The following is a 16,351-nucleotide window of genomic DNA, read 5'->3' as shown; positions in this document are numbered from 1 at the left end:
TTTGATATAGAAAGAGCCGTATCTATTTAAACTCATGTCTTTTGGCATAATATCAAATTCTATTTTAACCTCCTTTCAAGTTTTATTCTAGTTTTTATCAAAATTAATTTAAAAACACTTTGTCCACAGTATAAGTTTTTCAAAGAAAAGTAAATAAAAAAGAGCAAAAATTAAATTGAATAATCTAAAAACCTAAAACTGCCAAAAATGACCCCCAATAAATAAATGAAACTTAGAATGAACAGAAATTAAATTAAATAACCGATTATAACTCAAAACAATCAAAAATTAAAACGAGTAGAGCTGACAACCCCCATGGATTCTCAAGGCCAGGACACAATTTACACTTTACCGAAAAAAATGAATGCTTTTTCGTTTCTTTAATAAATAAAAAATTAATAATACTTCAAGGAATATCAGCATATGTATATTAGCCTGAAAACGCACGTTCATTTGTATTTTTGTTAGTAAAGTGCAAATTATGCCATAGGGGTTATAAGCCCTACTCATGTTAGTTTTTGCTCTTTTGGGCTCAAAAAATAACAATGATACATTGTGCCAATATTGTTCTTTACATAGGCGCTGCTATTGCGCTCCTTACGATCTAGCTTAATAATAACAGATACTAGTGGCTATATTTTCTTTTAAGGAATCTGACCGCTATATTGACAAACAACAGCTTCCTTCTTTTCACAAAAACAGTAATTAGGTACTTTCCTTTCTATTACTGCTTATATTCTACTCACCTTTCTGGACAGTTGAGTCTTATATTGTGATCTATCTATCAAATTATTTTTTCACACAAAAAATATTTTTAAATTTACTATACCGTGTAATATATGAAAAAATACAATAAAATTTATATAGGGAAATGCTCTCAACTATATTGATCACAGAAGCCTACACATAGCTCTTATAACTCATCTTTTCGTTTCCTGTTTTAATAAGTGATTTTCAATTTCTAATTCCAAGCTTTCCACCTTATTTAATATTGTCCACCTCTGAGTTCACTGTGAATACCTTGATTCCCTTAACATGACGCTCAAAATCTTCTGAAACTTACCCTTGCACACAAAATTACTGTTTAATTTCACAAAATATAACTTTATATTATAAGTACTTAATTATACTATTCCTTCGTAACTGATACAATCAGGCTCAAAAGCATCTATCAAATTTTCCAAGTCTTCATTACTTATATAGTTCAATATTTTTTCAGCACATTCAAATGGTAACTCAGGATAGCCGTTAAAGAGAGAATTGAAACATCTATTGGCCGGTTCAATTAACTTATTCCTTTTCAAACCCTTTCTGAATTGATTTTTTAGCATGCTAGCATATGATGGAAATTGCGTTCTATATTTTGCTGCTTTTGAAACTTCCACTACATTTTCATTCCTCATATATGCTGCTAACGAGCTTGTTCCTTTTACCAAAATGTCGTAAAGGGAAATATTAGAATTGGCAATTTTCTCATTCCTCATTTCTGCTAGTTCTCTCAAACAATTATCCTTAGTTACCCTTTCATAAATGGATATAGTAATTCTACCACCCCTTATGGGACTCATCGATCGTATATTTTTTTCACTTACATATAAATTTGCCGTTTTCATTTTAACTATGTGACAAATAATAATATTAATAGTTGTTTCCCCCGCATAGAATAAACCCTCAGCATCAAACGGAACATCAGAATCATTGGTGTTGAGGTCACTATAAAATGACTTTATCTCAGCAGCATTGTCATCAAGAGCTGTACAACCATTTTTACTCATAATGTTTATGTCAGATCCATGTTCCAGAAGCTCTTCAACAGCTTCTTCATACCCATTACAACAAGCATAGTGAAGGGCTGTTCTACCATCATTATCTTGAGAGTTAACTCTGGCACCATATTTTAGCAACAGTTTTATAATGTACCTGCGAGTCTCAGATTTATCAAACATATTGTCAGAAATATAGTTATATTTCTCATGGCAAGCATAATGAAGTGCTGTTTTCCCATTCTTGTCTATAGAATTAACTCTGGCACCATATTTTAGCAACAGTTTTACAATTTTCCCGTGATGAAATGAGCTGCATTGAGTTACAATGTGGAGTGCTGAAATTCCACCGTTTTTCTTCACATTTACATTAGCTCCTTTATTCAGAAGCATTGTGCAAATTTCTACATTTCCTTTAAGAGAAGAGAGACACAGAGGCATGTCTCCATTTTTTGTTCCTAGGTTAACATTTGCATTATATTCCAAAATTGTTTCAACAATTTTTAAATTTTCGTTTTGAATGGCAAAATGAAGAGCTGTTTCGCCCTTTATAGTTTGAGCGTCAACATCAGCACCATATTTTAGCAAAAGTTTTACAATGTTCCCATGATTATTTTGAGTTGCAATGTGGAGTGCAGAAATTTCATCGTTTTTCTTCAAATTTACATTAGCTCCTTTATTCAGAAGCATTGTGCAAATTTCTACATTTCCAGTAAGAGAAGAGAGCCATAGAGGAGTGTCTCCAGTTTTTGTTCCTAGCTTAACATTCGCATTATATTCCAAAATTGTTTCAACAACTTTTACATTTTCGCTTTGAATGGCAAAATAAAGAGCTGTTTCACCCTCTATAGTTTGAGCGTCAACATCAGCGCCTCTGTTTAGAAGCAGTTTAGCTATTGCGTCCTTAACCTCAGGATTTTTACATTTACGTACATCAGCAAAACGATTATCTCGCAACACAAGGTGTAATGCTGTTCGCCCATACTTATCAGTAGCGGTAACATCAGCATCATATCTCAAAAGAACTTCAACAATTTTGACGCATTCCGTTTCAACAGCTTTGAACAGAACCTCAGGACTGCCTTTTACATTAGCTTTATTAGCTAAAAGGAACTTAGTAAGGTTTAAATCGTTGTTCTTGGTAGCATAAAATATCGGAGTTTTCCCATTTTCATCTCGGGCATTTATATCTGCTTCATTGCTTATCAATAAATTAGCCATTTCTTCCTGTTTATTTATAACTGCAATATGTAACGGTGTTCCGTGTCTGCATTCCGTGACAGTGGAGTGCCGACACCAAACACCTTTTCCGGGTCTGCAAAGACTAAGTAGCGTATTAACATTAGCACCACACTTTAAAAAGTCTTCAACGATCTTGACATATCCTTTTTCAACAGCAGATTGCAACAACTCTGTGTTATTTGCATCTTCGAGGTTTACACTAAAACCATATTTTAGAAGAGCTTCAACAACCTCTTTAAACTCTCTAGTATTGCTACGCACTGCAGTTTTAAAAGACTCTCTGTTGCTTTGATTATTAATATCCGGACTACACTTCAAAATATCCTTAATAGTCCGTAAACTTCTGTTTTCAACAGCAAGGCGTAGTGCAGTTTCACCATTTCTATCCTGATTGTCAACTTTAGCTCCATACCATAAAAGGAGTTCGACAATGGTTTCTTTTTTATTCAAAACAGCAATATGAAGAGGGGTGTTGCTATCTTCTCCTTTAGCATCAACATTAGCACCACTGTCCAAAAGTAGCTGAACAACTTCTGTACTGCGCCCTTTAGCAGCACAGTGCAGTGGTGTATATCCTTTGCGCCATGAACAAGTATATACACAATCAACATGGGCTCCATATTTGAGAAGATAATCAACAGTTTCAGAGCATCCTCCAAAAGTGGCAAAATGAAGTGGACTTGCACCATTATCTGCTGTTACATTAACATCAGCCCCTTGCGTCAAAAGAACATCAACAGTTTCTGGGCATCTTCTAGAAGCTGCTAAATGAAGTGGACTTACCCCATAATTTGTTCTTACGTTAACATTACTTCCATTCTTTAGAAGTAATTTGGTCATTTCAACATTTCTATCACTGTTTTTTATAGCACAGTGAAGTGGAGTTTCTCCCCGTTTGTTTACTGCGTTAATCCTAGCTCCTTTGTCTAGAATCATTTCAACAACTTCAGTGTCCCTACTAGCAACAGCCAAATGAAGTGGTGGCGTGTTAGAAGGCATGATGTTTTTACTGTTTACTTTACACCCGTAATCTAAAAGTAATTTAGCAAATTATATTTGTCTGTTTAACAAAGCAACACGAAGTAATACATATGCTTCTGACCACCCTTTTGAGTAAGAGAGCCCAAACGAATTTATTAAGTCCTTCGTTCTTTCTAGTCCTTCTTCAGGGACTCCACGAATTGAACTATAGTTAGCATCATTGTTATCTTACATGGCTACTCCACTCCTTTTCAACTTTTTTTGGGGTATTAGCTGTTACAACTTCGGAGCTTGAATCAAATCCTCTTTTCTAGATGAATTTTCTTGATTTTCCCTGAAAAAATTACTTTATATTACATAAATATAATATATATATGACTGTATAAATTCTTTCTTAAAAACGAATAGAGGCAGGAAAACAAGAGGTGGTTAAAAATATAAGGAATAAAAAGAAATTTACTTATTGGTGTGCAGAACAATTTTGACGTAGGTCAAGCTTCATTTAAGAGTGATTTAACTTATCTCAGGAGTTTCAAGTCATTAAACTGACCTATGGGAGAGGCCACGGTAGCAATGCCTGCCACATTTGAGATTGAGGAAAAAGAAAATGTTTGAAGTAGTGATCAAAAGAGTGATACCATAATATGACTCTCACGTTTACTTTCTAATTTCACAAATAAATATAGATCATATAAAGACTTCTCCAACTCATTCTATTTGATGCTTAAGTCTCTACCCCTTCTTCTGAGGTTATGATTTCTTTGGAATTCTTTATCGCAACTTTATCATTTGGAACCGAGGATCAGAGCTCAATAATCTAATTGACTAATAATAAAAAAAATAAATTGTTAAATTTTTATTATTGGTTCAATTAAAAACAAATAAAATAACACGGTAGCCTCATTTGTACTATAATGAAAACAAAATATATTTGCAACATTTCTGCTTATTTTTTTTTAGTATTAAAAATTTAGCATTTTCATGAATACTTTCCAGTCATATTAATTACTACGGTAAATCGAAATTTTTTTTTTTTTTTTAGTTGCTGTTTTGACACACTAAAAAAACTGTTCAAAACCAATGTTGTTCCAACTGCTTCGAAAGTTTGGACCATGATTAGCCGTGTTACATTAAATTATCTTTTTTAGTGTGTTGCTATTGATGTTATTATGACCAACGCAAGAACCCACTACTCGAAGTTTAAATTTTTATTTAATACTATAACTACTACCCCGAGCAACATATATTTTTTCTCTGGCGGGGGGGAAGGGGGAAGGGGGGGAGCAGATGTAGATTTTACCATCCCATCCACATCATCATTTCTTAAAATTTTACAATTTCGTTTAGAGAGAAAGGTAAATGTATATCATGGGTAATAATGGTACAAGTATGTGTTAATTACATAGCTATTATCACAGATGCACATAATTATCAAAAGATGCAGAATATAATGGACTTGAAAAGAGCCTAACTCTCTCAAATATAGTCTAAAGCCCAAGCCTAATAAAATGGTAGTGGGTGAAGTTAATTGAATTTAAACATTCATGAAATATGTATTTACCCAATACAATTATCGAAAAAGGGGAAAACGCCTCCAAAAGGTTAAGGAACCGTAATTATACTCTTTTAATCAGATTCAGCATATCATAAAATCCTACATTGTATGTTTCAGACCCCTGTCTTGCCAGAAGAAAGATCATGGATGCGTGTTTTTTTTAAAGGGTGTTGGTATCGACCCAGCCATCCTGGAAGATCAGGAGAGGCTCACTCAAACGGAAATCAAAAGTTTTAATGCTCTTTTGAAATGAGAGCAATTTAAAATTAGTTCATCTCAAGCAGTAAAACAACTTGAACAGCCCCGCCCCCCTTCCGCACCCCTCTTTATCCAAGAATTTTGATTTAGATGTCAAAAATGAGTACATAGCCTGACAACAAGAACTATCTATAAAACTGTTCATAGTCTTACACCAGCTGTGATATCAGTAACTTTCAATTTACAAACAAAATTATCTTAAAACCATTAGCATAAAAACAAACGTCTTTTTAATAGCCGCAAGTCATTGGACAGTATTCAGAAATATTGGATTGATTCAACAGGTACCATTTTGGTCTTACCAGCTATAATAACAATAGAGAGAAATAAACAGTCTTAAATTGTAAGAAATACGTTTTAGTATTACTCGAAATGAAGATCAAATAAGCCATAATATGAACTCTGGAAATCGGGATATTTCTTTCTATACAACAGGGAATTTCAAAATATGATACAAATCCTAAAGCTAGTCTAAAGCTAGTCCTTTTGAGAACCAAAACGTGAGTCAATTGAACTGAGCCATTGCGCGGAAGTGATATCAAATCAAACGAAACAGATTAAGCAACAATCTTAAAGTATTTTATTTTTATACTGTGAAAAGTGACTTTAATCGGTCTACAGTTACTGTACCAAAACTCCCATATTGTTTTGTGTTTTCATTAAAGCGCTAGTTTTCTATAATTCTACAAACATAGGAAAATATAATTAGTTGGTTTATTTGTACTAGTTTTATTGATAATTTAAGATAAGATTTATTGCAAAAAGCCTGTGGGCCATAGCAACACAGAATACAGTCTATAAACAAAGCTCTGGAACAAGAAAAAACTTTAGAAAAAAAAAGAAGCCAAGGTTCAACATATTAACCAGAAAAGGCCAATCATAAAAAACCTTACAATCTACACCCTCAAACATGATTCCCTAGGTTTAATCCCTAAACGAACAAACTTGCACAACTGTTTAATAGCACATGCATTCCTCTCAGCTATCCGCTCAATTAACCAGCACTTACTCCCAAGCACTCGTCCAAAACATTCATTCCGCGACTCAGACAGCTCTTCACACTCGGATACAAAATGAAATAAGTTTTCATTCACACATCCACATATAGGGGAAAAGTAGAGGCCAGCCGCCAGCCTAAACTTTACCAAAATTTCCTTCGCTCAACTAAATCCTAACTATCCCCTCTCACCAACAACAAATTCTTCAAATCCTCTTTATTCAAACCAAATTTGAAATAAACCTCCTTCCCCCAACAATCTTTAGCTAGAGAGTAGAACCTCAAAGACTTAGATTGGTCCTTATGAGCTTGCCACTCTTGGATTAATCTTTACCAGTTTGTAATTCAGATTGAATTTAGAGGCAACGCTGCAATGAACTATTTTTTTCGGGGTACGGAATGGCTTCTATTCATTTCAGTTTTAATGCAGTCCCTTACTTTCAGCTGAAAAAACTTATTTTTTAATTTAATTTTTAATCGTTTTTCAAATACTTCCGATAAATCCATGCTACACAAAATGGTTTACACAATTTTTGAAGGTAAAAAACATCCACAGTTAGGAAAGAGTAACTATTTTTCTAAAGAAGATTTTTAATTATTGCTTACAACATCCTCAAACCCCTGTCAGGAACAGCCTGCTTTTCGTTTGGCTTTAGATGGTTGGTCGACAAGAGCGACTATAAGAAATCTACCGTCTTTAATCCATAGAACAAATCCTAACTATCTCAACCAGTCTTCCATTATGACCCTAGAACAATGCTGGGACTATATTTTTCGTACAGGTTCCTGTTTGAGAAACGGTCAGTTAATCGGTTACTCAAAACAATCCATAGGCAATTTCTCTGGAAAACATCTACCAATCTTCCTCCGTCTTTTAGAGCACCCACACTTCAAAACCATACTTGACCATTGTCATTGCTATATGGCAAAGATACCGATGGTTAGACAGTTTTTGTAAAAAAAAAAAAAACACTTTTCCTATTCCAGAAGTTCTAATTTAAAGACTTTTAGTTTGAAAAGGGTTTTAGTATATAGGAATTACATCTAGGAATCTAACTGTTTGATGAGAAGTTTCAAGCTTTATCTGAAAAGGGTGCAAAACTCCGATTTTCTGAAATTAGAACATTATAACCTAAAAATTCGACACAACAAAAAAGTTACCTGTTTTCGACGCAAGTCGGTACCCAATTCGACATGTGTCAAAATATTTGGGGAATACCTGTGGGCGGAAACTGGTGCATTCAACATGTACATTCTTGTTTCTTTGTTTTTCTTCAACTTCATTTAATGTTTAAAAGTATAAAACACTATTCAAAAAGTAGAAGTAATAAAACTAACTAAACTTTTCAAACATGAGTATTTAGTAGAACAAAATTGGTTAATCATAATGAATGTGATATTGTGACCTAAATTTCATAAATCTTCTTTTTTCCAAGTGTTACATATGTGCTACACGAACAGGATCTCCAAATGCTATCTGTAATATTTTCCAACATTTCAAAGTTTGATCTGCAATTCGAATCCACTTGAAAAATTTTAGTTTGGACTGTCCTTTGTCAGGAAAGTCCAGAACCTTACCGACAAAGTATGACACCTCGCTTTTTCTGTCGCTAAAGAAAACGGCATAGTATTAGTCAAGCTACGGTTCAACATCTGACCCAACAGCTGGCGGAATTTTGGAGTTGGATTCAGGTGATGATTGCGACTTGCCATCTTCGATTATCACCTCATTACGAACTTTGTTTCCTCTTTTGGCTTTTGCAAGGCGATTGTCAAGATTAGATAGATGTTGATAGAACTTCCTCCTAACCGTTCTAGAAGTATTTGCTTTAAGTGCCACTTGTGCCACAGTGTCACTTGTCTTCGTCTTGTCTCATGCTAAGCTGAAAGAAACTAACAAAGAAACCAGTCTGTTCTCAAGACTTATACAGCGTAAACTTGAGTACAGCGTAAGCCTAGAACCGTATTTCCTATTTAAGATTATTGGAAATTTTGACACCAGCAGTTTATCATGTTTCACTATTATTTTGGAAGGGATAGGGTCTAGGAAAACATGAGTTTATTTCAAGAAATTTAAGAAGTTTATTGTCATTATATTTGATTTAGTGGGTTTTATTTTCATATGTAGATTCTTAGATTCATAAAAAACATAGGTTAGAATTTTGATGGGGGTCAATTTCGATATTCCTATGACATGTTTCTAGGCGTTTACCTCCCCCAACCCCCAGAAAATAATGTTTTCCAAATTTGAGAATTTTTTTTGTTAGTTTTATTGGTAAGTGCTAAGAAAAGAGAAAAATGACTTCCATGTGAACCTCTGTAATTTTTGGCAGTAGCGGGCACCCATAAACTCGACAGCTATAGTTTCGCCAGTGGACCCTGGAATTTCAACACCAATTATTTCTCATCTGTTTCACAAGTTCAGTGAAGTTTCGACAAGGTTACTAGTAGATATTCGCAAAAGAAATAAATCCATTTATGGAAGCCATTATCAATGTTTGAATTCGGCTGAAGGAACAATTTTAGTGCGCCTAGTATTCCACTCCATTAAACAAGAATTTTCAGCCTAGTTTCGGCCAAGAATTTAACAGCCTTGTTAACCATTCCAATGTAATATTTGTTGCCATTTTCAGTAAATTTTATGAAGAAAAAGCTAATGTGGCTAGAATTCAGATAAGATCACATGTATCTTGATGTATTGGTGCTAATCCCAACTTTTTTTTTGCAATAAATAACCATGTAACAACTGTTTGAATATTAGGCTACATACATAAAAAATTGTCGGGAGCTTCTTTCTTGTCAAAAAAAGAAATTGACTGCAAAAAATGTTTTTTTCTTTTGTAGATGTACCGGATATAGTGTTAACGATTCCTATCGTGGAAAAACAAAAACGCCTTCAAGAGATGGTGCTCCATGTCACGGCTAAGTTGTTATTCCGTTTTGAAGGAAAATTTGGACAGTGGTTCCAAAATTGCACTCTCGAATCTTCGGTAATTTTACCCTAACTTCCAATATTTTATTCTTTTTTGTCAAATATTTAAAAGGAATTCTTCATACCACAGTTATGAGACTAGAAATATGGATGATTTGGTATATGAGTGTCGCAGCTCTCAGAGGGGAAGTTTTGGTCCCTTGTTTGCTGGACCAGTAGTGTGGAATTCTTTACCAAAGAGCATAATGTTATCTGAAAATGTTAGCCAGTTTAACAGTAGACTGAAGAACCACCAGACTGGGAAGAGATTAAGTAAATAATTTAATTGGGATGGCTTATTCAGTTGTTTTTTAAGTATGATTTTTTTCTCTCTCTTCTTATTCTTTGTTTTCTTGTTCCCACTTTTTTGTATCATTTTGTTTCATTTTTTTGTGAAAAAAATTTTGTTGTCTCATTTTTCTCTCTCTCTCTCTCTCTCTCTCTCTCTCTCTCTCTCTCTCTCTCTCTCTCTCTCTCTCTCTCTCTCCTCTCTCTTATTTTCCAACGCTACCTAACTATTTGCAACAGCGAAAAAAAACACTCTTAGCCTTGGCTAACCTACTTTTAACATCCTCACTCCACCAAATATCTTCATTTATTATGCTACCTAAGTAAGTTAGCCTATCCACTTGATCAATTTTATAGTTACCCAATATCACCTCTTCAACTTCACTTGTTCCTAGTCTTAGCGGCTAAGTCTTCTTAACAATAATTTTCAGACCTATTCTTGTACCTTGAACTCTCAAAAGTTGATCAGCTTTATTCATTAATTATTTCTAAAATGTTATCAAAACTCCAGATAGAAAAACCTATATACTAATCAAATTTATAGAAGCTACTACTACTACTACAAACAACTCATCGCAGCACCAAACCACCTGAGGCCGACCCAGCTACAGACACTCCTCCTCCTTCCCAATATATTCAAAGCTTCCCTCTTTACGCCCTCCCAGGAAGTTTTTTCCCCTAAATCTCTCTTCATCGTCCTCTCACCCGGACTACGGACGACCTGCTTCCCTTTTAACCCTTGGCGGTTAGCCAAAAGGAAAATCCTTGGCACTATTTCATCCGTCATCCACAGAACGTGTCCAAGCTACCTCAAACTTTCTCTCAATATGGACCAAGAAAGCGGGATTAAACCAGACTTTTCGTACAGCCTACTATTTGAAATACAGTCTGTCAGCACTGTTGGCTGACAGACTGTTTCATATGGAAGAAGTCGTCGTAAAAACTTCAGAGAGGGCTCATTCAATTGGAAATCGGAAGTTCAAGTGCCTTTACAGAGTCAAAAGTGACCTGAGGGCAACTAGCACCCCACCCACGCCCTTTCTCCCCAAATACATCCGATAAAAATTTCAGATAGTCATTTTGTTAAAAAAAAGTTCAAAAATAATAGAACAAACTCCGGGGTTGACAAAACTGCCCAGGGTCCTGAGACAGCCGTTGCAAGTTATGCCTTGGGGGTATATATGGTTCTTATAGCAAGGATGCTCGTATAAACATCAGAGAGTGCTCATTTAATTGGAAATTGAAAGTTCTAGTTCAATTTTTACGAGTCAAAAGAGATCGAAGAGCCACTACCCCCCCCCCCCTACTTCCCTCTTCCCAAAACAGATCTGATCAAAAATTTTAAATTGCCATTTATATAAAAATAGTAAAAAAAAATCAGATAATAAAACTCTGGGGTCGACAAAAACCGTTTCGCTCAAAGAACTTGCTCTTAATTTTTGCTTGTTTTAAGTTTTAATGTCGCTTCTTACTTTCAGCAGAAATAATTGTTTATTTTTTAAAATCAATTTTTGATTGTTTTTCAAATGCTGCCAGGAAAGCTGACCCCAAATCCACGGAGAAACCCCCTCAACATGGAAATATTCTCTAGACAATTCAATCCCAGTGCAAATTTACCCAGGACAATTACTCATAACCACACGGCGCGCAAAAGTGAGACGAAAACGAGAAAGTAAGACATATAAAAAGAATGTTGTATAAAAATTCTGGCGAATTCCCGCAGTGTATAATTTCCTCTGACAAGTTCACTCCCTGGAAACTTCCCCCGCGGAAAAACCCCCAGCAGCAAATCCCCCCCCCCACCCAAAAATGTATGCATGCATTCCAATAAAAGTACTATGCGTAAACAATGGACAAATTTTATGACTTACAGATTTTATAACTTTCCTCTGGGGCTGTGGGGGCGGGGGTTCATGTTACACCCAAAGGCATAGTTATTTCGCCTTTCAACTATGATGTACAAAATGGATCAAAAAATTTTGATCAAACAATTTTGGGAAAAAAGTGGAGGGGGGCCTAGTTGCCCTCGAATTTTTTTGGTCACTTAAAAATGGCACTAGAACTTTAATTTCCGTTCGAATGAGCCCTCTTTTGACGTTCTAAAAACATTGATTTGATGCAATCACTCCTAGGGGGAAAAAGCAAATGTCTTTTAGGGTGTGTTTTTTCCTTTTTTTCGAAAACCAGGAAAATGTTCTCTGGCTCGTAACCTTTGATGGGTAGGACTAAACTTAATGAAATTTATATATTTGAAATCAACATAAAAAGCTAATTCTTTTAATATATCTATTGTTTTTTAAAAACCGTTTTTCTAGAGTTTCGGTTACTATTGAGCCGGGTCACTCCTTGCTTACACTTTGTTACCACGAACTGTTTGAACCGCAAGTTCCTCAGATTTTTCTTTTGGTTGTTATTTCGTATATGAGGGAGTTTCCCCCTCCTCAGTACCTCGCTCTTTGCGCTAAAATGTTTGTAAATTTTTAAACAGCTTATTATTCTAATTAAACGGTTCTTGTGTGTCAGGAGTCACTCTTAAATAATTGGAACAAGAAGTCAAACATTAGCGTAAAAAGTGAGGTACTGAGAAGGGGACAAACTCCTCACATACGTAATAATTTCTGTTCGTTTCAAGTTTTAATGTTTTTCCTTACTTTTAGTCGGAAAAGCTTCTTTTTTTATATTTAATAACAACCACAAGTCGAAAAAATTAAATATCTTTGATTCAGGTTATTATCAAATAAAAATGATGGTTAAGAAACTGCTTTAGATAATATTTAATGCTGAGACTGGCCAAAAATAACACAAACAAATTACTGTTTATTTAACAAAATTCTAAGTTTAGCGTAAAGAGCGAGGTACTGACGAGGGAAACAAACTACCTTATATGCGTAATATAAGGGGGTTCATCCCCTCGTCAATACCTCGCTCTTTGTGCCAAAGTTCGAATTTTGTTCCAATTCTTTAAGAATGCCCCCTGAATTCCAAAGCCATTTAATTATAAAAAAAGCTCTTTTGAAATTACTAAAAATACTTCAGCGTAAAGAGCGAGATATTGACGAGAAGATGAGAACGCTCATATAAATAATGATTTCTGTTCGCTTAAAGTTTTTATGTCGCTTCTTACTTTCAGTTGAAAAAACTTGTTTTTTTTCGATTTAATTTTTGATTATTTTTTCAATATTTCTGGGAGATCCAACCTTAATACTGGATGGAAATTCTCTTCCCCCATGAAAAAATCCTCCATGGAAAGATCCATGGAAAATTTAAGTTGGGAGGGAGCCTAGTTGCGCTCCAATTTTTGGGTCACTTAAAAAGAGCACTAGAACTTTTAATTTCTGTTCAAAAAATCTAATTCGTGACATTCTAGGACCATCGGGTCGATACGATAACCCAAGAAAAAAAAACACGCATCCGTGATATTTCTTCTGGCAAAAAATACAAAATTCCATATTTTTGCATATAGGAGCTTGAAACCTCTACAGTAGAGTTCTCTGATACGCTGAATTTGATGGTATGATTTTCAATAAGATTCTACGATTTTTAGGGGATGTTTCCCCCTTTTTTCGAAAATCTGGAGCATTTTCCCGAACTTGTAACTTTTGATGGGTAGGACTAAAAGTCCTACCCATCCTGTATTTGTGTATACATCACGTCTTTGTATTTTTGATGGGTAGGACTTGATGAAACCTATATATATCAAATAAGCATAAACATCTGATTCTTTTGATGTATCTATTTGTATCAAACTTCCTTTTATTAGAGTGTCATTATTGAGCCAGGTCACTCCTTACTTACAGTTCGTTACCAAGAACTGTTTGATATGGAAAACAATACGTTTAGCAGCTCGTTCCCCTGATCAAAATAGTAAAAAAAACTCATAATTAATTTAATATTCATAATAATCAGTTAAGGGAGGTGACCTTATCCAAGCTGCATTGTCATCTAGTGATGTACAATAATCTTTAAGCATGTCAGATCCATAATCCAGAAGAGTTTTAACAGCTTCTCTGCACCCTTTAGAACAAGCATAATGAGGTACTGTTCTCCCATCTTAGTCTCAAGAGTTAACCCTGGGACCATACCTTAGCAATGATTTGACACTTTACGTGTAGCCTCTTAAAGAACCTTCTAGAAGTGGACTTGCACAATCATTTTGTCTTATATTAATTTCAGTGCCTTACTTTAAAAGACATTCAACAGTTTGTGAGTATTCGCTAATAGCTCCTAAATGTAATGGACTTTCACCATCCTTTGTTTTCACATTAACATTAATTAAATTCTTTAAAAGTAGTTCAATAATTTCAAAGTTCATTTTTATCGCGCAGTAAACTGGAGTTTGTCCAAGTTTACCAACTAAACTACATAAATTCTTAGTTCCTTGTCTAGAATCATCTTCACAACTTCAATATCACCACTAATAACAGCCAAATGAAGCGGCATATCATAAGCCACTCGAGTTTTATCGTTAACATTACAGTCTTAACTCAAAAGTTCTTTAGCAATTGTTAAGTTCTTGATGATCAGAACGTCAAGAAGTAATACGCAGGATTCTCACCATCCTTTCGAATAGGACGGCCCAAAAGAGCTGATTAGCTCTAGCACTATGAGTATGTTCAATGAAATCCGAGGGTATGTAATAGAATTTGTATTTGAACATGTATGGATACAAGTTCAATACATCGATTATTTAATTTGTGTTCATAGTGCCAAGTCTAATAGAACACTACCGTTGGGGGTAATTTCCCAATTGGTTTCAAATTGATTCAGTGGAATTAATGTTACACTCTCCGTCAATGGTCCGGCAAAGGTACACTCTCAATGTACAGTATCCGTTCAGACAATACCCATATCTTGAGTACCAGACAAGTCTAATACAATGAGGGTCCTATATAATTTACCAAAGAATAAATTGCAGAGAGGGATTCCATTTACTTTACACACAAGAGAGGAAAGTCCAAACATTTCAAATTTGTGTTGAGAATTTGTCCATGATCCATTGGCAATGTCACTTTTTACAAATGCCAAAATAAGTTTTGAAGAAATTTCAACATTGAAAAAAAAAAGAGTCGGTGTAGGTACTTAAACCAGTGGCAATTTGTCGCTAATTGGTGATCGTGTGAGGAACGAGAAGTTTTGATGTTATTTCCATTGGCTCATAATTTTTACATTGCCAAAGCAGCAGAACTCATAGCCTGTTTTTTTCGTACATGAAGTATTGCTGAGGTGCGACTGGCATTTGCATTGGGTGCTGCATCAAATGTTTTTCTTAAAATGAAATTGGACGTAGTGACCTGTAACTTTATGTCAATCTTAGCACTAGGGGCATCCATTGAGTTATATTAAATATTTGAACATTTAGCTTAACAACTAAATGACACTCCTTGCTCACCGCCCAAGTGAGTCCACCACCAGTATCAGCATTCAATTTATAATCATAGCCCTTCGCCAGACCTCTCAATTTCTCATTGACTTTAGTGTCATCAAAATAAATTGTATGTAGCTTGCATAGTTTGTATAGGAATTTAAATTACAGACCTACAAATAAAGTGAACATACTAGTTGATGTCTTTTTTATGCTCTTTCCAAAAATAGAATAAATCAATTTACTTTGAAATTCAATTTAAAGCACTTTATGGTCCCTTGAAGACAATAACCTTTTCTCTTAAGTTTGTTATAGAATAGAATTAAAACAATGGTTAAAAACTTAATACCATATTTGATTATAGTTCCATTTTGCTAAAATGATGTTATCATTAATTAATTAAATGATTTATGAATCTTTAAACAACTGCTTTGTTTACTTTAAGCTGTTAGCATTACTCTTGTTTGACCCAGCTTACTTATATATTGCGAACTTCCAATCGCTCCATTCCCATTTGGATTTTGACACATACCAACAAAAATTATGAGTTAAGTTTAGTGTTTTTTCTTTTTATCTTGTGCTGAAGACGTCTAGTTTAGATATAGGCAAAATATCCACGTTATTTTAGTCTTTCATCTCTTTTCTCTCGGCTGGCCGCCGTCTCATTTAAGGTGTTTTTTTTTAGTTTTATCTCTCTTTGTTGTTTGTTTTCTTGGCTGGCCAGTTGGGCTTCAGAACTTTCAATACTCAAGTTGACCTCAATCACCATTAAGTTTTCATTTATTCTTTTAACATCATTCGGACCATAATGGGTTTTTTTTTTCTCGGACCTCTTTTAGCTGCAAAAGGAAAATGAACGTTTATATTTCTGAATTATAATCAAAACCATTTTTATGTAAATTTCTCACTTAAGTAACCGAAACTTGTCCACAAA

General features: G+C 34.7%; 1 protein-coding gene across 2 annotated transcripts in view; it reads right to left on the bottom strand.

Annotated features, from left to right (window-relative positions):
• Positions 1-811: 811 nt before the first annotated feature.
• LOC136029930 (ankyrin-3-like) overlaps positions 812-16,351 on the bottom strand; it is a 29,287-nt gene continuing 13,747 nt past the window's right edge. For both annotated transcript variants that reach the window (XM_065708464.1, XM_065708465.1), the window contains exon 2: positions 812-4,320. In XM_065708464.1, coding sequence (XP_065564536.1) covers positions 1,125-4,004 — 2,880 coding nt within the window. In that variant the 5' untranslated portion in view covers positions 4,005-4,320 and the 3' untranslated portion in view covers positions 812-1,124. The remainder of the gene's footprint in view (positions 4,321-16,351) is intronic.

The sequence above is a fragment of the Artemia franciscana genome, chromosome 8 (assembly GCF_032884065.1).
Source record: "Artemia franciscana chromosome 8, ASM3288406v1, whole genome shotgun sequence".
Taxonomy (NCBI): domain Eukaryota; kingdom Metazoa; phylum Arthropoda; class Branchiopoda; order Anostraca; family Artemiidae; genus Artemia; species Artemia franciscana.
Note: the sequence above shows the minus strand (reverse complement) of the source record. Positions and strands in the feature narration are given on the sequence as shown.